Source organism: Amblyraja radiata, chromosome 13, assembly GCF_010909765.2.
Source record: "Amblyraja radiata isolate CabotCenter1 chromosome 13, sAmbRad1.1.pri, whole genome shotgun sequence".
In the NCBI taxonomy this organism is placed as follows: Eukaryota; Metazoa; Chordata; class Chondrichthyes; order Rajiformes; family Rajidae; genus Amblyraja; species Amblyraja radiata.
In genome coordinates this window covers 637,399-660,915 of record NC_045968.1, presented here as the reverse complement: position 1 = coordinate 660,915, position 23,517 = coordinate 637,399, and the positions used below count along the sequence as shown (strand labels likewise).

General features: G+C 40.2%; 2 protein-coding genes across 7 annotated transcripts in view; one reads left to right on the top strand and one right to left on the bottom strand.

The window, feature by feature from the left end:
• gigyf2 (GRB10 interacting GYF protein 2) overlaps positions 1-23,517 on the top strand; it is a 119,135-nt gene that overhangs the window by 39,379 nt on the left and 56,239 nt on the right. For 2 of the 6 annotated variants that reach the window (XM_033031040.1, XM_033031045.1), the window contains exons 9-11: positions 11,068-11,166; positions 17,986-18,198; positions 20,753-20,952. In XM_033031040.1, the coding sequence (XP_032886931.1) occupies positions 11,068-11,166; positions 17,986-18,198; positions 20,753-20,952 (512 nt within the window). The remainder of the gene's footprint in view (positions 1-11,067; positions 11,167-17,985; positions 18,199-20,752; positions 20,953-23,517) is intronic. The other 4 variants (XM_033031044.1, XM_033031042.1, XM_033031046.1 and 1 more) reach the window with 4 other exon arrangements.
• kcnj13 (potassium inwardly rectifying channel subfamily J member 13) lies at positions 5,918-7,921 on the bottom strand. The gene is made up of 2 exons (XM_033031047.1): positions 7,309-7,921; positions 5,918-6,922 (listed from the first exon to the last, which is right to left on the bottom strand). The coding sequence occupies exons 1-2, from the start codon at positions 7,784-7,786 to the stop codon at positions 6,306-6,308; spliced, it is 1,095 nt and encodes a 364-aa protein (XP_032886938.1). The 5' UTR covers positions 7,787-7,921; the 3' UTR covers positions 5,918-6,305.

The window sequence follows — 23,517 nt, the reverse complement described above, 5'->3', positions numbered from 1 at the left end:
GGCCACAGGACTTACCATCGTCCGCCGGGGGCTTTAACATCGGAGCCCCAGTTCGCCTAGACACTGCAGTTGGACTGCTGGACCGCGGGAGAAGAACAAAGGGAAGAGATAAAGACTTTGCCTTCCATCACAGTGAGGGGGTGTTGGAGATTCACTGTGATGGATATTTATGTAAACTGTGTTAAGTGTGGGTCTTGGGTTTTTTTGTAATGTAAAAACTGTAGAAAATGCAATTTCGTTCAAACCAAGTTGTTTGAATGACAATAAAAAGCATTCTATTCTATTCTATGTGCATGTGACGAATAAAACTTGACTTGCTAAGGAAATAAGAGGAGAGAATATATGCTGACATAAGAGACTGCAGATATTGGCATCTGGAGAAAAAAGCAGGAGACACACAGTAGGTCAGGCAGAACCTGTGGGTATCCAGATGAAGCAAAGATACCCTCCAGTACACAATACTTCGTTAGTTTGGAAGCAGGAGCAGTTATCGACAATAAGACTGCAGGTGAATGATTTCACTGCCATGGAGAAAATTGTGCTGGCAATCATTAAAGGTATATAGAACTTGTTACTCAGTGATGAGGGTGGGAAGGAAGTTTCATGTTTAATTCTCCACAGATTCCATCTCCCTCCCCCATCCCACTATCCCTTGCTATTGCTGTTGTATGAGGTTGTTGTGGACAGTTATTGTCAGTTATTTCCCCTTCCTTTCAGTTGTTCCACAGCACAATGCTAAAGAGCTAGAAAGGGATGAAAAGCATAATAGAAAGTCATTCAACGTACGATTGACAATACATTCTGCTGTGTTGCTGGCTTCTTCAAGAGTGGTCTGGACAACAGAATTATTGGAAACACATGGATGTTAGTTGTGCACCAGAATTAAGATCTGATTCTGCAGAGCCCTTGTCATCAACCTTGTCATGGACCGCAGAACCAGCCAATTTCCGTCAACCAATACTCTCCTCCGCCTAGCAGAGCTGTTCCTTGCCCTCAACAACTTCTCCTTCGACTCCTCCCACTTCCTCCAAATCCAAGACGTAGCTATGGGCACGTGCATGGGCCCTAGCTATGCCTGCCACTTTGTAGGGTACGTCGAACAATCCTTGTTCCAAGCGTACACTGGCCCTATCCCCGAACTCTACCTCTGCTACATTGACGACTGCATTGGTGCTACCTCCTGCACCCATACAGAACTGACCGACTTCATCAACTTCACCACTAATTTCCATCCTGCACTCAATTTCACTTGGACCATCTCCGACATCTCCCTACCATTTCTATACCTCACTGTCTCCATCACAGGAAACAGACTATTGACCGACATAGAAACATAGAAAATAGGTGCAGGAGTAGGCCATTCGGCCCTTTGAGCCTGCACTGCCATTCAACATGATCATGGCTGATCATCCAACTCAGTATCCTGTACCTGCCTTCTCTCCATACCCCCTGATCCCTTTAGCCACAAGGGCCACATTTAACTCCCTCTTAAATATAGCTAATGAACTGGCCTCAACTACCTTCTGTGGCAGAGAATTCCACAGATTCACCACTCTCTGTGTGAAAAATGTTTTCCTCATCTCGGTCCTAAAAGATTTCCCCCTTATCCTTAAACTGTGAACCCTTGTTCTGGACTTCCCCAACATCGGGAACAATCTTCCTGCATCTAGCCTGTCCAACCCCTTAAGAATTTTGTAAGTTTCTATAAGATCCCCCCTCAATCTTCTAAATTCTAGCGAGTACAAGCTGAGTCTATCCAGTCTTTCTTCATATGAAAGTCCTGCCATTCCAGGAATCAATCTGGTGAACCTTCTCTGTACTCCCTCTATGGCAAGAATGTTTTTCCTCAGATTAGGAGACCAAAACTGTACGGAATACTCCAGGTGTGGTCTCACCAAGGCTCTGTACAACTGCAGTAGAACCTCCCTGCTCCTATACTCAAATCCTTTTGCTATGAATGCTAACATACCATTCGCTTTCTTTACTGCCTTTTGCACCTGCATGCCTACTTTCAATGACTGGTGTACCATGACACCCAGGTCTTGTTGCATCTCCCCTTTTCCTAATCGGCCACTATTCAGACATCTACTACAAACCTACTGACTCCGATAGCTATCTTGACTATACTTCTTCCCACCCTGCTTCCTGTAAAGACACTATCCCCTCCTCCCAATTCCTCCGTCGACGCCGCATCTGCGCCCAGGATGAGGTGTTCCGTACTAGGGCATCGGAGATGTCCTCATTCTTTAGGAAACGGGGCTTCCCCTCTTCCATTTTAGATGAGACTCTCACTAGGGTCTCCCCTCGATATCCAGCAGCACCGCTCTTACTCCCCCTCCCCTCATTTGTAACAAGGGCAGAGTCCCTTGTCCTTGCCTTCCTCCCCATCAGCCGTTGAATACAGCATATAATCCTCCAACATTTTTGCCACCTCCAATGGGATCCCACTATTGTCCACATCCCATCTCCACTCTTTTCTGCTTTCCGCAGAGAACAGACCCTCCGGAATTCCTTGGTCAACTCGTCGCCACCCAAACCGTCCCCTGTCCAGGTACATTCCCCTGCAACCGCAGGAGATGCAACACCTGTCCCTTTACCTCCCCCCTCGACTCCATCCAGGGACCCAAACAGTCTTTCCAGGTGACGTAGAGGTTCACCTGCACCTCCTCCAACCTCATCTACTGTATTCGCTGTTCCAGGTGTCAACTTCTCTACATCAGAAAGACCGAGCGCAGGCTGGATGATTGTTTCACTGAACACCTCCGCTCAGTCCTTCTAAACCTACCTGATCTCCCGGTGGCTCAGCACTTCAACTCCCCCTCTCATTCCCAATCTGACCTCTCTGTCCTGGACCTCCTCCATTGTCAGAGTGAGGCCCAGCGCAAATTGGAGGAACAGCACCTTATATTGGGTAGCTTACACCCCAGCGATATGAACATTGACTTCTCTAACTTCAGATAGCCCTTGCTTTCTCTCTCCATTCCCTTCCCCTTCCCAGTCCTCTCACTAGTCTTACTGTCTCAGACTATATTCTGTCTTTGTCCCACCATCTCCCCTGACATCTGTCTGAAGAAAGGTCTCGACCCGAAACATCGCCCATTCCTTCTCTCCAGAGATGCTGCCTCACCCGCTGAGTTACTCCGGTATTTTGTGTGTGCCTTTGTCATCAAGTTGTGTCCCCTTTGGTTTGTTATGTTAGTTCTAAAGCAAATGACACTGTGGAATGTTTCAGATTGAAGGCAAGACTATGAATGAAGATATGGGCATAGATTTTCATCGTGCCACCAAGGAAATGGTAGCCCTTCTGGTTGCAATGCATTTCTAAGTTGCTGCGGACTGCACAAAATGTGTAGTCATTGGAGATACCTGCAGTTTTCATAAAGCTGCATATTTATCCTGCCTGCTGTATTCTGTCAAGAGATGGTTAAATATACCCAGAATCGTGTATGTCATAAACCCGCCTTATGTAACAATGGATGACAAACTGTAAGATGTTGCAAGTAACTCGGTTCCAGTCTTGAAGAAAGCTGATGCATTAAGATTCATCCCTGTGGCAACAATTAGTAAAGCTTCTGTGAAATTGGATTTGTGGCTGCATGAGATGGCCTGAAAGATGTTCTCACTGAAATGCAGATACTCCACATACTAATTATCAAGATTTGAAGAGAGAGGCTTTTTAACAATCTTGTAATCCATCCTGTTTCTGGATATGTGGGGGGGGAGGGGGGCTTGGTTAAGGAAGGATATCGGGTATTGAATGAGTCTCTTGAGGTTTTTGGGGGTATAGAAGATAATTGAGGTTAGTAGGCCAAAAGGACGCCATGGGAAGTAGGAATAAGGAGAATCCTAACATCTTTTTTGTAAGTGCATTACAACCTATTACAAATGGTAGCTAAGGATGAATGAGTCTTTCAGGGACCAAAGGGATAATTTATGCTTGGAACCAGGGGGCACGAGCAAAGATCTTAAATTAATACTTCTAATTTGCATTCGTCAACGGGACTGGAAAGTTTAGGGAGGGACAATGATAATCTGAAGCACGTCTGAATCTGACGCACGTCCGAATCAAGGAAGGGAAAGAGCTAGAAATAGTGGAACATATTAGGGTGGATAAATCCTTAGATCCTGACAGGATCTATCCCAGTATATTAAGGGAAGCAAGGGAGTGGATTGCTGTGATATCAAATCAATGGAGAATAGCTAATGTTCCCTTATTCAAAAAATGTGATGGTGATAAGCCTCAAAAAAGTATAGGTTGGTAAGCATTACATCACTGGTAAGGAAGTTGTTGGTGAAGATTGAAGGATGCCATTTTTGTTTGCTCAGAAAGGCAGGGACTGATTTGGAGTCAGCAGGCCTTTGTCGGAGAGCATATCTCGCAAATCTGACATTTTTTGAGGAGTTAATTAAGAAAATTGGGGAGTGATTTACATCAACCAATAAAGCTTTGGACAAGGTCCCACATAGTAGACTGGTCCAGAAGGTTAAGGCACAAAGGATTAGTGGTATGTGACAAACTGGATTCAAAATTGGTTTGGCATGGTGCTAAATATTTGGAATGAGCTGCCAGAGGAAGTGATGGAGGCAGATTACAATGTCTTAAATATATTTGTGCTGGTACTTGGATAAGAAAGGCATAAAGGGTTACTTGGTTTAATGAGAAGATTAGCGTAGATGGACCACATTCGGTATGGAAAAGGTGGGCTGAAATTAATATTTCTGGTAAATGACCATTCATCAGAAGAATTTGTGCTCTTTGATGCTGTCCGATATGCTGAGCTTTGCTAGCATCTTTAGATGGTTCTGAGTAAATAATTTTAAGTCCACACATGAAGGAAAAAGTTTCAATCTTCATTTATTTACAAATTTGTTCCTTTACTGTCATGCAATTTAATTTTTTGTTAGTACAATACATCCAGTTATTGAATCATATATTTTGTTCGATATATCAATTATACTTTAAGGAATCTGGACGCAAGTAAATTAATGTCAGTTTGCAGTATTCATGTAGCAACTCTATAAATATATATAGAAATACTTGGATCAGGCACCATATATGAACAGATAAACAATTAATATTTCATGTTAAATATCTTTCATCAGAACTAGATAAATGTAGAATTGGGATGTGTAGGGAATGTTGCAGGGAATTTAAAAAATGTGTAGGGTGGAGTGGAGATTGAAGAAAAATGGATAACATCAGCCGGTGCCAACGAAGAGAGACTGGCAAAAGTTTATCAATTACAGCTAATCTGTCTGGAGAGTAGATATAAATAGAGAGAGCAAGAAAGAGGGCAAATAACAATGCTGGAACAATGAGATATAGATCTGTAGTTTCTGTTTCAGATTTCCAGCTTCTGCGGGTTTTTTCCATTCACCCTTTCAAAATTGACAGGCATTTTTGAACGATTTATGCTCATGGAAAGTAAAAGTATTAAGGAATTGTATTTGCTGGCTGGTGTGAAACTAGGAACACCATGGTTTACGTGCAGTAGCAAAGTAGAAGTGAGAGGGATTTCAAGTATACATCTAGTTGAAATGCAATGTATACCATCAAATCTCTGTATTCTAGTCATTAGTCATTAACAGACTAACTATTGGTATGTAACTTTCTTCAAGACAAAAGTGCTGTGTAATAATCACTATTCATATGTTATATATTCTGCTGAACTTCTATTTTGAAGATACAAAGATACAAAGATCAAAGATACAAATAATATTTCATTGCTCTTGGCATTTTCTTAAGTTAGCTGCAGCAACAAAACAATATTAGCAAAACTCACAACTTGAGGAAACAAAATACTGAATATTTGTTATCTATGACTTAAGGTAACAGTGTAGATCAAGGAGTTTGCTATTTTATGAAACAATTATATATTTTACTTTAGCTGTGCCTCATAACAGAAATGATGTCCTACATGAAAATGATTTTCCTTTGTGTGTTTAACTGGATTTGTTAAATATCATGTTCATTTCTTGAGTCTCTTGCCAACACATATCATGAGCACAATAAAGCACTGCTGATCAGACCAGTGGAATCTCTGGTGATGCTGGGTTAAATAAATTGTGTATAGAAGTTGATCTTTTGCATTTCAAATCTGGTTATTTGGTGCCATGTTATGCTTTTATATTTTGTCCTTCAGAATTGATTTTCATTTGGGATTGTAATTTGTCACTTGTTTTGATAATGTAATCTTCAAACCTTGTTCAGTTTTTACATGATAAACAGTATATTTTCCTCAAACAATTGCAGAAATATATTCAATATTCCAGTTGGCGTTGTTTATATCAAAGTTAATAGTTATTCAAACGGCGCTGTCATGGAATAGCATAGTATCAACATGATCACTGTTGAAGTTGACAACAAAATCATTCTGCTTTGCCTCCCTTGTATTAAATAGTACAGGAAATCCTGGGATTGTCTTGTCGAAGTTGTTCATATTAATTTTGTAGTACCCTTTCGAAGTGCAGCTTATCACAGGAGCAAACTGTTGGTTGAGTTTAATTTCTTCAGGAATATAAGAGGTTCTCTTCTGGCAAGTCTCTCCAGTACCTTCCTGTTCTGCTGACAAAAAAATTACTATCTCGTAGTATGGTGGCATCTTTCCTTGAACCAATGGATAGAGAGGACTATATTGATTGATGGAGTGATAGAACATCAATGGAAAGATGAGGTAAGGGCATTTATTAGAGTTCAAATGGTCAATGCGGAAATTGATGTTCTTCTGCAAAAGATTTAGAGTTTTATACTCTTGGTATAAAATGGCAGCCACTTTAACATTTGTTAATGGACTTTGCCATAAGTTGGCTATTCTAAACATCAGGCATGGTTCCCCTTCATGTTGTGCTACAGTAGCAAAGTAACTAAATTTAATTGCAGTTGCTCTCAGCTTTGGTTTGGCAATCTTTGCCACAAAGGCGCCTGTTTAAAAATAAAAGATAGTCTGTTAATAAACTTCCTAGAGCAAGCATGTTAAAGTGCATTAGATATCAGGGCTTCAATAATCTATGCTTAATACTTGAGTAAAAATTTTTGTGTTCTGTGATATGAAATTGAAATAACTGCTGGAGTTCTCTATCCATTCAATAGGAATTGATTTTTTTAGGTGCTTTAAAGTACGTTTTTTTTGTGTTTAACAGCAGAATTTTTTAATTTCTCTCAAATATACCTTACACATCTCAATTTTTTAATAATATTTTGATAGCTGCTGACAATTTAGTTACTGACTATGATAAACTTCCATGTTGATATACTAAAATTCATTGCAGCACTTCCCCCAAATTATACTTTTTCAAAAAAATAATTACCTGTAATTAATGCTTCCACCATAAGTCCCAACAGCATTTGGACTGCAAGGAGAGCAATGGCAGCTGGACAATCACCATCAGGGTACATGGTTCCATAACCAATTGTAAGCTGAGTTTCCAGTGAGAACGAGAAGGCTGCTGTGAAGCTGTCAATATATTTCACACAGATGGTATGGTTTTCTGGTGGGTTGCTATGATCCAACACATCTAAATCGCCATGTGTGTATGCCAATAAATACCAAAAGCACGCAAAGAAGAGCCAGTGAGCCACGAAAGCTCCCGAGAAAGTCAGTAACATCCAACGCCATCTCATTTCCACCAAGATCGACCAGATATCTTTTAGGTGTTCAATGCTTTTTCCAGGAAGGGCTTCTATCTTGAGGTTACTGCGGCCATCCTTTGTGACAATTCTTTTGTACCGTGCGCCTATAAGTGGAGAAGTGTCCTTTTCGTCACTATTGTTAAAAACGATGCCCATTGTTTCTCCCCTGTTGGGTTAGCTGCAGAACATATTGCCAGAATGTGAGTGTTCTCAACTAGTGGAGGCTTAATTGTCATCACATTATCTGTATTTGCCTTTAGCAATTACTCATGTGTGCTATGGATTTGCAGGATTAATCATTTAACTTTTAACTGAATAACCTTTAGTCTTTACTATTAAGCAAGCAACTCCATCCTGGAAGAGAGATCCCATACCGCTTTCAGTTTCTAATAGTCAGCAGAAAGTTTGGTTTTCCATGTTAATTAATTTGTTAAGTAGGGATATATAAACTCCTTGGAATTCACATTGCAATATTTTAAATGTGAAAGAAATTGAATTTATTGCAAATAATGTCCTACATTTCAAAGTGGCTGGGATGGTATCTTGTTATTGTTGGGATGATGTATTGTAGCTGTGTGTTCCTATCGACTGCAGTTTCCTTCTATTATCCATTTTCTATTTATCAGTTTGGCTGAGTCTTCAGACTTTGAAACATAGTAGAGATTTAACAATTGTTCATTGTAGGACATAGGTGGTATATTGGGATTTAGGTGAACCGTGACAAAATAAAGTATATTGCGCAGCCCAGTTTGTATGTAAACTTATCCCTGCTGTTCATTTAGACAGAATTTAATTTGAAAAAAATCATAATGGGAGTATTTTAATCCGGTGGAAAAATAATATACATACTTATTTAGTGCAGCTTTTTTGAACTGTTTAATATTGTAACTTTCAGTTTGGAATAAGGGTCTGACTTGTAATCATGTCTTAGTTTGCTAATCTTGGGTTTTGTTCACTAAAGTAGTTCACTAAAAGACAATGGTTGAATTTATTTGCTCTGTGGTGTAAGTGCAGATTAGTAGTTGATTTCAGAATTGCATTTTCTCTCTTGATATAGTTGGGAGAAAATGGCTGTTTGGTTTAAACAGCAAAAAATATCATTGATCATCTGGTCATTCAATTGTAATTTTCCACATAGTTTAATTTTCCAGTTTTATCTTAGACCAACAAATTAAGCTTATGATACCAGAAATTTCGAGTTCTTTGAGGTACTTTGATCAAAGAATAAATCTTGAATGTATGGATTGCCTGCAGTTTCACAGACCTATGAGGGAAGCAAGACTGCAGTTTTACTTAAAGATAATTCTTCCTTTAATTTTATATGCCATACTATTCACGGCTGTTTTTATTGAAACAGATTAGCTTAGAATTCTTGTTTTAAATATTGATGCACTTAAAATCTAACTAACAACTTGCGTAAGAGAAGGCAGCTTCAGATGTTCGGAATAATTAAGATTATTTTAATTTCCTGGTGAAATGCGCCTCATTAAAAAGTGTGTCTCAGACAATGTAATACAATGCATTCACTTGGCTCTAAACAAATAATTTAATTATTTAAAGTTGGTATGTAGTTAATTTATTTACTTGGTTAGAATATGATTACATTTCAAAATTAAACACATTTTTCACCTTGCAATTGGAAGTTGCTGTAAATTTTATTTTGCAATGGTACTTTTTGGAAGTTGCTGTAAATTTTATTTTGCAATGGTACTTGGGATGTTGTAGACAAAATCAAACTTAGTCAAGAAGCGAATCTGTGCTTAAATATGCTTTTATAGTTACGTTATAAAATCTGATTACTTTATAAACATGGCATCTTAAATCTTAAAATGAGAAATTGTAGGGCATAGAAAATCACTTTTTTGTTAGTTAACATCATGCAGTATTATAAAAAGAGGTAAACCCCGAGTAAATTAATATTTTATAATACTAGGGACTTACCAGAATATGAAAGTTTTGCCAGAGTCTTCTTGTTGAATGTAAATTTGGATTGCTGTTATATCGTTGAGCAAAAATGTCTATTTGACTGGATGTGAAGATAAGGTAGTGTTCACTCTGTGGTAATCTTTATTATAGAATTACAAAAGCCAACAATGCGGAATCTGGAACCTGATCTGCTGCTTCCTCTTCAAACTAATATGATCTGTCATTTTGCCTGCAGGTGGCCAATTAAAAGGCCTCAATTCGGAAGACTTGTCTGGTTTTGTTCTTGATGTTAGCTCATGTGCTCGTTGGAGAATTACTTCAAGCTTTCTCCACAGCATCACATCCCAGCTCATTGCAACACATAACCCAACCCCAAGTAAAGTACATTGCTTTTGATGAAATATTTCTCATCAGAGGTAGCAGACCTTTTCTATGCTTTGTTAGAACTATTTATAATACTTCCAGCTCGCTGAGTTACATTTAGGTTAGTGGAATATATCCGCTTCAGTTGTAGAAAATGCTTGGCACTGTTTGATGGGTTGGAGCAAAGAGTTTCTTAGATGTCACATGACAAAAGGCACAATCAAAATTGATCTCACTCACCATTTAATGAAAGGTGCCTCCTCATTGCAATTGTGAGGGAATATTCATAGCCAGAGACTAATTGTAAACCTGAAATGTGCAAAAAGAATGCAAATCTATATAGTTTCTATTATATAAATCTATATAAAATTAATGTAAGGCCAGATACAGAATATAGACATGATGACTATAGCACATATTTGTGGAAATTAAAATACAAAGACAACTGAATATTTTTATAAAAGCTTTCACAACCCTGGTTATTCCAAATTGTTTTTTTACCACTATTGAAGTACTTCTGGTGTAATTCCTATTCTGATGTAAGAACCATGACATCCTATTTATACTTTGTAAACTTCCACAAACAACAGTGTAATAAATAACTCCATTTTGATTACTATAAGCATTGAAGGAAAAGAGTATGTTCCAAAGTCTGGCAATACATTTTATCATGATGGCCCCTTGGAGCCTACCTGCTACTGATATTGGCACGGTTACCTAGTCAATTGTTACCAAGTTTATCCCCTTTTCAAACATTGCCAGTTTTAGAGTTCTTTGACACAGTTTTTGTATTCAGGGATGTAAAATTGGTGTCAAAGCCTTCGCTATTCCCTCTACCTTTCCAGGATTCATTCCATCAGACTCCAGTACCTTTCCCAAATTGGATAAGTAAAAATAAAAACGTTTTTATTCTATTATTCTTGTTGTAAGATTACTTTGATAACCTGATGTGAATACTGCAATCATTGTGCAATAGTATTGGTTGAAACATAGCACTTAAAGTGTTTGTCGTCTTGACACATTTCAAATTTTATTATTTGGCAATGTTTGATTAATTGAGCTCAGTGTTGCCATTAGCCTGCATTTGTCGTTGTAACTTTCATGGACTTTTGAGGACACAGTTGATTTTTTTATTATTTTATTTCTAGGCAAAAAGATAGAGATTGGCGAATCAGTGTTCAATACATTCAGTTGCAGTTTGCCCATGGAGATAAATAGAAAGAAGAATTCAGTTGAGATGATAGCAGGTAATTGATTTGCAACTCAAGTTTGCCACCTTATGTAGAAAATTAGAATCTACACAATAGACATAGTGATATTGCCTAGGGGAGGATACCTGGTTTTTGTTGTTAGTCTCAGAAATTTCCATTGGGTGATTATATTAATTGTCTTAAGCCCACAATTTTCCTACTTTACATACTTGCAGAAAATACAAGGAATGGGTGACCTTGTAGCCTTTTTATATAATTCTGACTGTGTTGCTTCCTATTTTTTTTTTGCCCTTGTCTGTCATAGTGAAGATGCGAGCCAGAAACTTTGATCAAAATTCCAAGGCATAAATAGGTGCCGTTAAACATAATATATATTGTAAAGTTTAGGTGCTCCAATACCTAATTAATGGTTTGCGTAGTGCAATTATTTTGTCTGTAACTTTCTTGGTGTGAACTGCCAAAATGCATACTTGAAAGTCTTGCATGTAACATTTGGTAAAACTGTAAAATGTTTGTTTTCTGTCTTTAGCTAAACATTCATTGAGGATTTGAGTTTGTGATCCTAGTACTTTAGTCCTAATAATTTACAAGTAGAAATTCTTGTAGTTCCAGCCTATGGCATTCTCTGAGCATATATTAACATCAAATCTAAAAACACACACATGCTGTTCAGCATTAAGACTGTGGAATCGATTAGGGCAGTGGGTTAGAGTTTGCTGCATCAGGCCATTAAAGAGTTGGTTATTCTTTGTCCTTTAACTGAAAAGCCGTTGTGCCCAAAAAAATCTAAATTGCATATGATGCAACACAGGAAATGGATATAACGATTTTCAAGTAAACCTAGGAAAAATTGAAGTCCATTTCATATAGCTGTAGAAAGCAAAATAGAATCTGAAGCATGCAGTGAGGAAAATTGAGGATGGAATGGAAAAACAAAAATTTTAATTTAAAATTTGATATTTTGAAAATCTTACTGAAGTTTGTATAAATTGAGGAAATACGAATCCACAACTATCAAAGACTAACCCTAACCATCAGTGACATCTCATTGTTAACGTGTTTGGTTATTCAATAGTTGCTTTGTGCAATCCTTATCGTCAAATGAAACAAAAATAATTGAGTGGTTCCCATTCATTGCAATGTACCTGTCATTTTGGCATCGACAGACCCAGACTCTATGAAGATAAAAATCACGTGGTTAACGTGCACATTGTCAGATTTTATTAAAGGCCATTTTTATACATTTTGGTTTCACCATGTAGAAATTGCAGCTGTGTTTATACATAGTCCCCCCATTTCAGGGCACCATAAACATAGAAACATAGAAATTAGGTGCAGGAGTAGGCCATTCGGCCCTTCGAGCCTGCACCGCCATTCAATATGATCATGGCTGATCATCCAACTCAGTATCCCGTACCTGCCTTCTCTCCATACCCTCTGATCCCCTTAGCCACAAGGGCCACATCTAACTCCCTCTTAAATATAGCCAATGAACTGGCCTCGACTACCCTCTGTGGCAGAGAGTTCCAGAGATTCACCACTCTCTGTGTGAAAAAAGTTCTTCTCATCTCGGTTTTAAAGGATTTCCCCCTTATCCTTAAGCTGTGACCCCTTGTCCTGGACTTCCCCAACATCGGGAGCAATCTTCCTGCATCTAGCCTGTCCAACCCCTTAAGAATTTTGTAAGTTTCTATAAGATCCCCCTTAATCTTCTAAATTCTAGCGAGTACAAGCCGAGTCTATCCAGTCTTTCTTCATATGAAAGTCCTGACATCCCAGGAATCAGTCTGGTGAACCTTCTCTGCACTCCCTCTATGGCAATAATGTCCTTCCTCAGATTTGGAGACCAAAACTGTACGCAATACTCCAGGTGTGGTCTCACCAAGACCCTGTACAACTGCAGTAGAACCTCCCTGCTCCTATACTCAAATCCTTTTGCTATGAAAGCTAACATACCATTCGCTTTCTTCACTGCCTGCTGCACCTGCATGCCTACTTTCAATGACTGGTGTACCATGACACCCAGGTCTCGCTGCATCTCCCCTTTTCCTAGTCGGCCACCATTTAGATAATAGTCTGCTTTCCTGTATTTGCCACCAAAATGGATAACCTCACATTTATCCACATTATACTGCATCTGCCAAACATTTGCCCACTCACCCAGCCTATCCAAGTCACCTTGCAGTCTCCTAGCATCCTCCTCACAGCTAACACTGCCCGCCAGCTTAGTGTCATCCGCAAACTTGGAGATATTGCCTTCAATTCCCTCATCCAGATCATTAATATATATTGTAAATAGCTGGGGTCCCAGCACTGAGCCTTGCGGTACCCCACTAGTCACTGCCTGCCATTGTGAAAAGGACCCGTTTACTCCTACTCTTTGCTTCCTGTTTGCCAGCCAGTTCTCTATCCACATCAATACTGAACACCCAATGCCGTGTGCTTTAAGTTTGTATACTAATCTCTTATGTGGGACCTTGTCGAAAGCCTTCTGGAAGTCCAGATACACCACATCCACTGGTTCTCCCCTATCCACGCTACTAGTTACATCCTCGAAAAATTCTATAAGATTCGTCAGACATGATTTACCTTTTGTAAATCCATGCTGACTTTGTCCAATGATTTCACCACTTTCCAAATGTGCTGCTATCCCATCTTTAATAACTGACTCTAGCAGTTTCCCCACAGTTTGGGGCACATGGCTTCACAGATGTTTTTAATTGCTCAGGTGTGTTTAATTGCCACCTTAATGCAGGTATAAAAGAGCTCTCAGCACCTAGTCTTTCCATCTCCTTTGGAAACTTTTATTGCTGTATATCAACATGAGGACCAAAGTTGTACCAATGGAAGTCAAAGAAGCCATTATGAGACTGAAAAACAAGAATAAAACTGTGAGAGACATCAGCCAAACCTTGGGCTTACCAAAATCAACTGTTTGGAACATCATTAAGAAGAAAGAAAGCACTGGTGGGCTTACTAATCGCAAAGGGACTGGCAGGCCAAGGAAGACCTCCACCGCTGATGACAGAATAATTCTCTCAATAATAAAGAAAAATCCTCAAACTCCTGTCCGACAGATCAGAAACACTCCTGAAGAGTCAGGTGTGGATTTGTCAATGACCACTGTCCGCAGAAGACTTCATGAACAGAAATACAGAGGCTACACTGCAAGATGCAAACCACTGGTTAGCCGCAAAAATAGGATGGCCAGATTACAGTTGGCCAAGAAGTACTTAAAAGAGCAACCACAGTTCTGGAAGAAGGTCTTGTGGACAGATGAGACGAAGATTAACTTATGTCAGAGTGATGGCAAGAGCAAAGTATGGAGGAGAGAAGGAACTGCCCAAGATACAAAGCATACCACCTCATCTGTGAAACACGGTGGTGGGGGTGTTATGGCCTGGGCATGTATGGCTGCTGAAGGTACTGGCTCACTTATCTTCATTGATGATACAACTGCTGATGGTAGAAGCATAATGAATTCTGAAGTGTATAGACACATCCTATCTGCTCAAGTTCGAACAAATGCTTCAAAACTCATTGACCGGTGGTTCATTCTACAGCAAGACAATGATCCCAAACACAGCGCTAAAGCAGAAAAAATGAGTGTTTCATAGCTAAAAAATGCTCATTTCTTGTGGCCAAGTCAATCACCCGATCTGAACCCAATTGAGCATGCCTTTTATATGCTGAAGAGAAATCTGAAGGCTACTAGCCCCCAAAACAAGCATAAGCTAAAGATGGCTGCAATACAGGCCTGGCAGAGCATCAGCAGAGAAGACACCCAGCAACTGGTGATGTCCATGAATCGCAGACTTCAAGCAGTCATTGCATGCATAGGATATGCAACAAAATACTAAACATGACTACTTTCATTTACATGGCATTGCTGTGTCCCAAACATTATGGTGCCCTGAAATGGGGGCTATGTATAAACACAGCTGTAATTACTACATGGTGCAACCAAAATGTATAAAAATGGCCTTTATTAAAATCTGACAATGTGCACTTTAACTACATGTGATTTTTTTTTCTATTACAAATCTCAAATTGTGGAGTACAGAGGCAAATAAATAAGTGATGGGTCTTTATCCCAAACATTATGGAGAGTGCTGTATGTCTCTGAAGACTCTTTCCTCCACGGAGAAATATCCCACCTTATCAAGTATCAAGTTGCAGCTTAAAATTCCTGAAAATCACACAGCCGTGTGAACCAGTGAAGAAGGGCTCGCTGGTGCAGACCAGTGGCATCAGCGCCTAGTTTTAAGGTGAAAGAACACCATGTGCTAGAGTAACTCAGTCGACTGAATCAGTCTGAGGAAGGGTTCCAATGTCACCTGTCCTGTCAATGACTGGACATGCTTGGTCACCGTGGGGCTCCCTCCCTTCTCACCTGATGTCACCTCTAAGGTGGAGGATGTCGCCGACTCCAAGAGAGGAGGAGGATGCGGCAGGTGTGGGGGGGGGGGGGGTAGAGGCCAACAGGACAGAGCGATGGGTGAAGCAGGCGGTGGTAGTCGAGCGTGGAGCGGACAAAGCCACCACCAATAACAAGGAGCAGCATTTGGGAGGGGAGGGGAAGGAGCCCCACGGTGACTGAGCGTGTTCTGTCGGTGGCGGCGGTCCGGAGAAAGTGCTGTTTGTTGTTGCGAGTCTGAAACACTGCCCCTTTTTCGCTTGACAGTTATTTTTATAAAGTATTTTCTGTAAGGCAAGGTTTCTTAGGCACATTCTATAATTTTTGTACGCAACTGAAATTTTTCCGCCCTCTTCTATCACTCTGCTATTATTTCTGCTCTGCAAAATACCTCCAGCAGTGTGATAACATTTCTTGCTTCTTGACTGCCTACCGTGTATTCTATATTTATCCCCTAAATGATGCCCTCTTTCTAGAAGACTTTCTTAAACTATACTGCCAGGCTTTTCACAAAACCTTTTATCCTTGTTTATAAAGTGCCGAGTCCCACCCTTTAATTGAGCCACATCAAGCTCTACCACTTCCTGCTGTAGTCCAAGTGACTGCTCTCGCTTTACTGTGGCTTACATCATTGTGCTGTCGACTTACATAAATCCCACCATCAGGTACACTGGTGAACCATCCCATGTTCGGGATGGCGGCTCTGCATTGGCAGCTGTGGCTCGCCTGCAGTCCGTCGTTTTTTCTTTTTTTGTTTGTTCTTTTGTCCTGTTTTGGTTAATTTTTGGTTTTATTTTGTTGTATTGTGTGTGTGTGTGTGTGTGTGTTGGGGGGGGGGGGGGGGGGGAACGTGTTTTTGGTCTCTTCCTTCGGGGCTAGGGTTAGGGTTAGCCTAAGGTAAGGTAACCCTAACCCTAACGCACGTGTCCCCCGTGTCCGTCTCTGTCTGCGCCGAGGCCTAATAGCGGAGCTGGCGGCCTCGGAGCTGGGGCAGCGTTCCAGCGGCGACCCGACAACGGAGCTGTGGCGTTCCAGCGGCAACATCGGAGCTGTGGCGTTCCGGTGGCAGCGGCAGCGGCAGTGGTGACCCGACATCGGAGCTGTGGCGTTCCGGCGGCAGCGGCGACCCGACCCGACATCGGAACTGTTGCGTTGCAGCGGTAGAGGTGACCCGACATCGGAGCTGTGGCGTTCCTGCGGCAGCGGCGACCCGACCTCGGAGGACGACAACGTCGGGAGCTCTCAGGTCGCCTCGGAGCAGAGGGAGAACAAGGAGGGAAGAGACAAGGATTTTAAGATTTTTGCCTTCCATCAGAGTGAGGAGGTGCCTGGTGAACTCACTGTGGTGGATGTTAAATTTGTGTTTATTGTGTGTTTTTGTCATTTTTATTATATGTATGACTGTAAATTTCGTTCAGACCGAAAGGTCTGAATGACAATAAAGGCTACTTTGACTTTGATGTGGTCATTGTTCAACCCCGATCTGCTTTAGAACTGGTTCCAATGGCTCATGTATCTGAAACCTTGTTTCCTGCACCGTGTCTAGCTCATCAATCTGCCTTGTCTGTCTTGTTTTTATTGGTATGTTGCTATAACTCGGCCATCTCCGTGTATTTTGTAAGTGATTTATGATTCAAATGAAAATAATCAATGCTGTCTTTTCCATGGCTTACTGAAATTCTCTTTGTCAAGATTAGTTTTGAATTCCAATGCGGAGCATATAACTTGGTTCTAGTGGTTTGGATAATAATGAAATGGGTTGGTAGCTTTGCATTAGTTAATTGCTTTTGAATCTCCCAAACAGCAGTGATACACCTTATTTTTCTCAAAGTCATGTCTATTCATATCAATGTCTCTTTTCCCTGCAGTTGTTTTCTTTCCTGTAATAATTTATCAAAAGATATTTGCAGGGTGGCAGCCAGAGGGTGTAAATTATTTTAAGTATCCTAACACAGTATGAAAATTAATACATTTAAAAATTGTTTGTTGATTCTAAAGAGAAGAATTTTCATCTAGTATCTATTCTTGGCCTTGGGTTGAAAATAACCTGCCCTCTCTATGCATTGTAGATGTTGTTGAGTGTCAGATAATCAGTGTGTAAATCTTCCAGAAGGATAGCTATTATTCACGTGTCATCTGAATTTAAACTTGCAAGGTGTGTCACACTTATCCAATGCTCCTGAGTAGTTTCTGGTAATTATTAGGAATGGCTAAGTTGGTGCTACAGGACTGTTGTATTCTGGAGTTGCATACCAATCTTTGCTTTAATCAACTTGCATTAAGGAAATTGATTCCATTTTATTTTTGAAATCCTATATTGGGTAGAATGCATTGGCATGGCACAATATTGTCCAGTTTCAATCTTATAATGAAGATCACACTGTTACATCCATCCATTTTCTATTTTAATAGACTAAAAAAATATTTTTCTTATATAGTGAGACCGACTTTTGAAGAAATGGGAACATCAACCACAAGAAAACACGAATTTACGCGTTCTGAGAGTGAGAACTGGCGGGTTTGCAGAGATGAACAGAATGGTGAGGATGATGATGGAGGTTGGCGTTTAGCAGGGCCTCGTCGAGAAGGTGATAGATGGCAACCTCATAGTCCAGGTGTGAGAGCTGAACACGTTTCTTGGCCTGCTAATGGTAAAGGTTTGGCTGCTGTCTGTCATGTTACAATTGATACATGATGACATTTTGGCTTAATGCCGGTCTGTTGGTGTGAAAGGAGTGAAAGTAAATTAGTGGCAGAAAGAAAACTGCATATTTTTAATGAATAATGGAATAAATTTAAAGCTCGTCTAAAATCGGTGAACTTTTAACCAACAGTAGCTAGAACAGTGAACATACTTGGCTAGGCTGTAAAGCCACTTTATTGTTAAATCCAGACCAATAATAATAAACTTAATAATATTTGAAGAAAGATGATAAAAATTATACCCCATTCTACTAATCTGTTGCATTCAACTTGTTTTATGCTCCTTGCAAAAAGGTTAATAAATCATCCCAATTGGCTTGGTTCTATTAGCTCATTAGCTCTCTATACATGGGATGATGGTTCTTACCTCACAATTTGAAGTTTCGGATTTATGAAACAGTTACTTCTACTATAATGTGTGTTTACATAACACTAATTAGAAACAACGCATTTAATGAATTGGGGAATAATATATGTATTATGTATAACACAATTTTGCTTGGAAACTAGGGGACTACTTAAAAATTGCTTGGGAACTTGAGAGAAAGCAATCTCAGAAAAGAACAGTCTGGGTAAAGTTTCCATGTAACTGCCTCCAATAATTAGACACTGTTGTCTCCAAAAAATGCAGTCTCAGTTTCATTGCAAGGGGCCATTGACATTGACAGCAATCACTTATATTGATACTTGCGTGATGATGCTCTATTGAACAATGTTACATACAGTCTTTAGCATTTTTAGCTTACCGTAACAATAATGAACTTGTAGCTGTTTTTGAAAATCTTACAGGAAAAATAACTTTGCCATTGCGGGTCTGAAACTCTCTAGCCCCCAACTAACCTTCTAGCCCCTGACTGTCATTTCCTCATTGACACAATTGTTTTTGTTACGCAATATTCTTTGACGCATGTTTCTTAGGAATTGCATTATAGCAGAAGTACCTGTACTACAGGTTTTCAAGGAGTTGCAGTGCTTTATCGGAATTGTACCTACAGATGGTGCTGTTTTGTCATGGCCGCTCAGCTCCAGCTTGTTGTTAGAATCCATTATACTGTGAAGCGAGCAGCATCTTTGAAGTTCACATATACATAGTTAAACGCAAATTCAAACTCTGCTGTCAGTTACTTCTAAGGGTGAGTTATTTTGCAGCCTATTCCAACATCATTTCCGGAAGACTGGAAGTATAAATTTCAAATATTTAAATATTCTCACTGTAAAATACCCTGAAAATGTTGTGCTTTTTTAATGCAAAATAAATTGGGTTTTAATTTATTAAGCCATGTTAATGCCCACCACATTGAATATTTCAAAATATTTTGTAATATTTTTCATATTTCAATTTCTGGAGTCTTCAGAATTGTAAATATATAAAATTGAAAGATTGTAATGTATTGCATAAGTAAATTCAACTTTTTAAGTTGAAATATGTCTGAGATTCCCATAGTGGTATTTGGCATACATGACATTCAGAAATTAGCCAACAATTTTATGTTGAGCGACCTTCAGGTTACAAAGAGAGATTTGGCAGGATTCTTCTTAAAATAAATCTGAACATTGTGTTGAAAATTCTGAGCTGAATTCTCACCAGCAGTTTCTGTTGTCGATTATCTGCCATGTTTAGGACGGCATGGTGGCGCAGAGGTAGAGTTGCTGCCTTACAGCGCTTGCAGCGCCAGTGACCCGGGTTCCATCCCGACTACGGGTGCTGTCTGTATGGAGTTTGTACGCTCTCCCTGTGACAGCGTAGATTTTCTCCGAGATCTTCGGTTTCCTCCCACACTCCAAAGACGTACACGGAGGAAGGTTAATTGGCTTGGGTTTGTATAAGTGTAAATTGTCCCCAGTGTGTGTAGGCTTGTGTTAATGTGCAGGGATTGTTGGTCGGTGTGGACTCGGTGGGCTGAAGGGCCTGTTTCCACGCTGTATCTCTAAACTAAACTAAACTGTTGACTGCAGTAAAGATATTTTTAAATAACTGTGGGGAAAAAATAAATGTGGAAATAGTTAAAGCAGTGACATGAGTGACACTAACCATTCACCAACTTATTTTGAAATCCATTGCATGTCTATTGTAAAGTTTAATTATTAGATTAATATGCTCCACAATTTGATTCTCCCCACTCAAAACTTAGTATACCCCTAAATTATCTGTGCAAATCAGAAATTACTTTTGGTCAGAATTGCCATTCCTAATTATGCTGTTCAACCCTAGTCTGTTGGGATTAATTACCCACCAGAGCTGTACAACACGGAAACAGGTCCTTCTGCCCACCTTGTCAATGCTGATCAAGTTGGCAAAGTGGACTAGTATTTGTCTGCGTACACTTGCATTTGGTCCATAGCCTTCAAATCCTTTCTTATCCATATATCTGTCCAAATGTCTTTTAAACTTCGTAATTTGAAAATTTTAGCTTTTTTGTTGCCACTTAGTCGTTTTGAGAATTAAATTGTTTTTGCGTTAATTTGTGTTCAAACTTTTTAACTGATGGGCTTGTTCTGCAGGTTGGAGGGAAGCTATGGAGCGCAGGAGACGGTTTGAATTTGATTACCGAGATCGAGATGATGAACGAAGTTATAGACGAGTGCGCACTGGTAGCAATAGTCTGGATGATGAAAAGGACAGTTTGCCAGAATGGTGTCTTGAGGATGCAGAGGAAGAGATGGGAACATTTGATTCTTCAGGCGCATTTATGTCCTTAAAGGTGGGGAATTTTTAATTGCAAACACTTTTTAACTTTGAATTTTCTAGAGAGACAGCAAATGTTATTTGGTTTACTTGTGCGAGTATTTGGATCTTTATTAGCATTCCGTTAGCTTCCATACAATGCAATTCTGATTGAAACCTCTGCATCATAATGCCTGGACTACACATCAAATGTGAATAAATATTACCTCCACATTACTCCTCATGTTGTGCAGTGATTAAGGCACTTTTTGTGTAAATTTGCAATTTTTCTGTATAATTAAATGATTTGGGCTAATTCAGAATGATTACGAAAAGCTTGTTCCAAAACAAAATAGTAATGGTGCACTGATGTATATGGGTTGAATTTTGAGATAAAAGTTGAGGGATGTTGTCAGGTAGAATGTTTGGAAAAGATGAATCAACCAGCACCCTAGTTTATGAAAGGACTGTTCAGAAGCTTGATGTAATTTGAATCTAAATTTTAAGCTAAAGCCTCAGGAAAACGTTCTAATAGTGTCATATGATTTAATGCTCACATGAATAAGTGGCGCAGCTAGTCGAGCCGTGTTTTTGGGACTCGGATTCAAACCTGACTTGGGTGATGTCTGTGGAATTTGCATGTTCTCCTTTTCACTGTGTTGGTTTACCCCTGCTGACCTGGTTGCTTACCACATCCCGAAGACATATGGGTTGGTAGGTTAATTGGCCCCTAAATCTCCCCTGAAGTCTAGATAAGGGGTTGAATCTAGGGGGCATTGATGAGAATGTGGGGAAATTGCATATTGAAATTGTTGTTGTTGTATTGTATTCAATTTATTGTCATTAGTTCAAGTTCAAGTGAGTTTATTGTCATGTGTCCCTGTATAGGACAATGAAATTCTTGCTTTGCTTAAGCACACAGAAAATAGTAGGCATTTACTACAAAACAGATAAATGTGTCCATATACCATGATATAAATATATACACACATGAATAAATAAACTGGTAGTGCAAATAACAGAAAGTGGTTGCTAATAATCAGAGTTTTGTCTGAGCCAGGTTTAATAGTCTGATGGCTGAGGGGAAGTAGCTATTCCTGAACCTGGTTGTTGCAGTCTTCAGGCTCCTGTACCTTCTACCTGAAGGTAGCAGGGAGATGAGTGTGTGGCCAGGATGGTGTGGGTCTTTGATGATACTGCCAGCCTTTTTGAGGCAGCGACTGCGATAAATCCCCTCGATGGAAGGAAGGTCAGAGCCGATGATGGACTGGGCAGTGTTTACTACTTTTTGTAATCTTTTCCTCTCCAGGGCGCTCAAATTGCCAAACCAAGCCATGATGCAACCGGTCAGCATGCTCTCGACTGTGCACCTGTAGAAGTTAGAGAGAGTCTTCCTTGACAATCCGACTCTCTGTAATCTTCTCAGGAAGTAGAGGCGCTGATGAGCTTTTTTGATAATTGCATTAGTGTTCTCGGACCAGGAAAGATCTTCAGAGATGTGCACGCCCAGGAATTTGAAGTTCTTGACCCTTTCAACCATCGACCCGACCCGTTGATATAAATGGGGCTGTGTGTCCCCCTCCTACTCCTTCCAAAGTCCACAATCAGTTCCTTGGTTTTGCTGGTGTTGAGGGCCAGGTTATTGCGCTGGCACCATATGGACAGTTGCTCGATCTCTCTTCTGTACTCTGACTCATCCCCATCAGTGATACGCCCCACAATAGTGGTGTCGTCAGCGAACATGATGATGGAGTTCGCACTGTGGTTCGCTACGCAGTCATGGGTATAGAGTGAGTACAGCAGGGGGCTGAGCACGCAGCCTTGAGGTGCTCCTGTGCTGATTGTTATTGAGGCTGACACATTTCCACCGATACGAACAGACTGTGGTCTGTGGACGAGGAAGTCAAGGATCCAGTTGCAGAGGGATGCGCAGAGACCCAGTTCTGCGAGTTTGGTAACCAGTTTGGTGGGGATGATTGTGTTAAATGCCGAGCTGTAATCAATGAATAACAGCCTGACATGAGTTTTTGTTGTCCAAGTGGTCCAGTGCGGAGTGGAGGGCCAGCGAGATCGCATCCACCGTTGATCTGTTGTGGCGGTATGCGAACTGCAGTGGGTCCAGGTTTTTGTCGATGTAGGAGTTGATTTGCTCCATGATCAACCTCTCAAAGCACTTCATCACCACCGGCGTTAGTGCCACTGGTCGATAGTCATTGAGGCATGTCACCTTACTCTTCTTGGGCACCGGTATAATTGATGCCCTTTTAAAGCAGGTGGGGACCTCAGACCTCAGAAGTGAGAGGTTGAAAATGTCCGTAAAAACTCCCGCCAGTTGGTCCGCACAGGTTTTTAGAACGCGACCGGGTATACCATCAGGACCAGGTGCTTTTCGGGGGTTCACCCCTCTGAAGGATTTCCTGACTATCTCATAAGAGATAGAGGATGGGGAAGATTATCTCATAAGAGACAACAAAATGGATTTTCCTTACAGTCAAGTAACATAAAAATAAATAATAAATAAATAAAACATATTTTTTTTAAAAGCACAAACACAAAAGTCCACGACGCAACATAACCCCACAGTGGCACCAAAGTTAAGGAA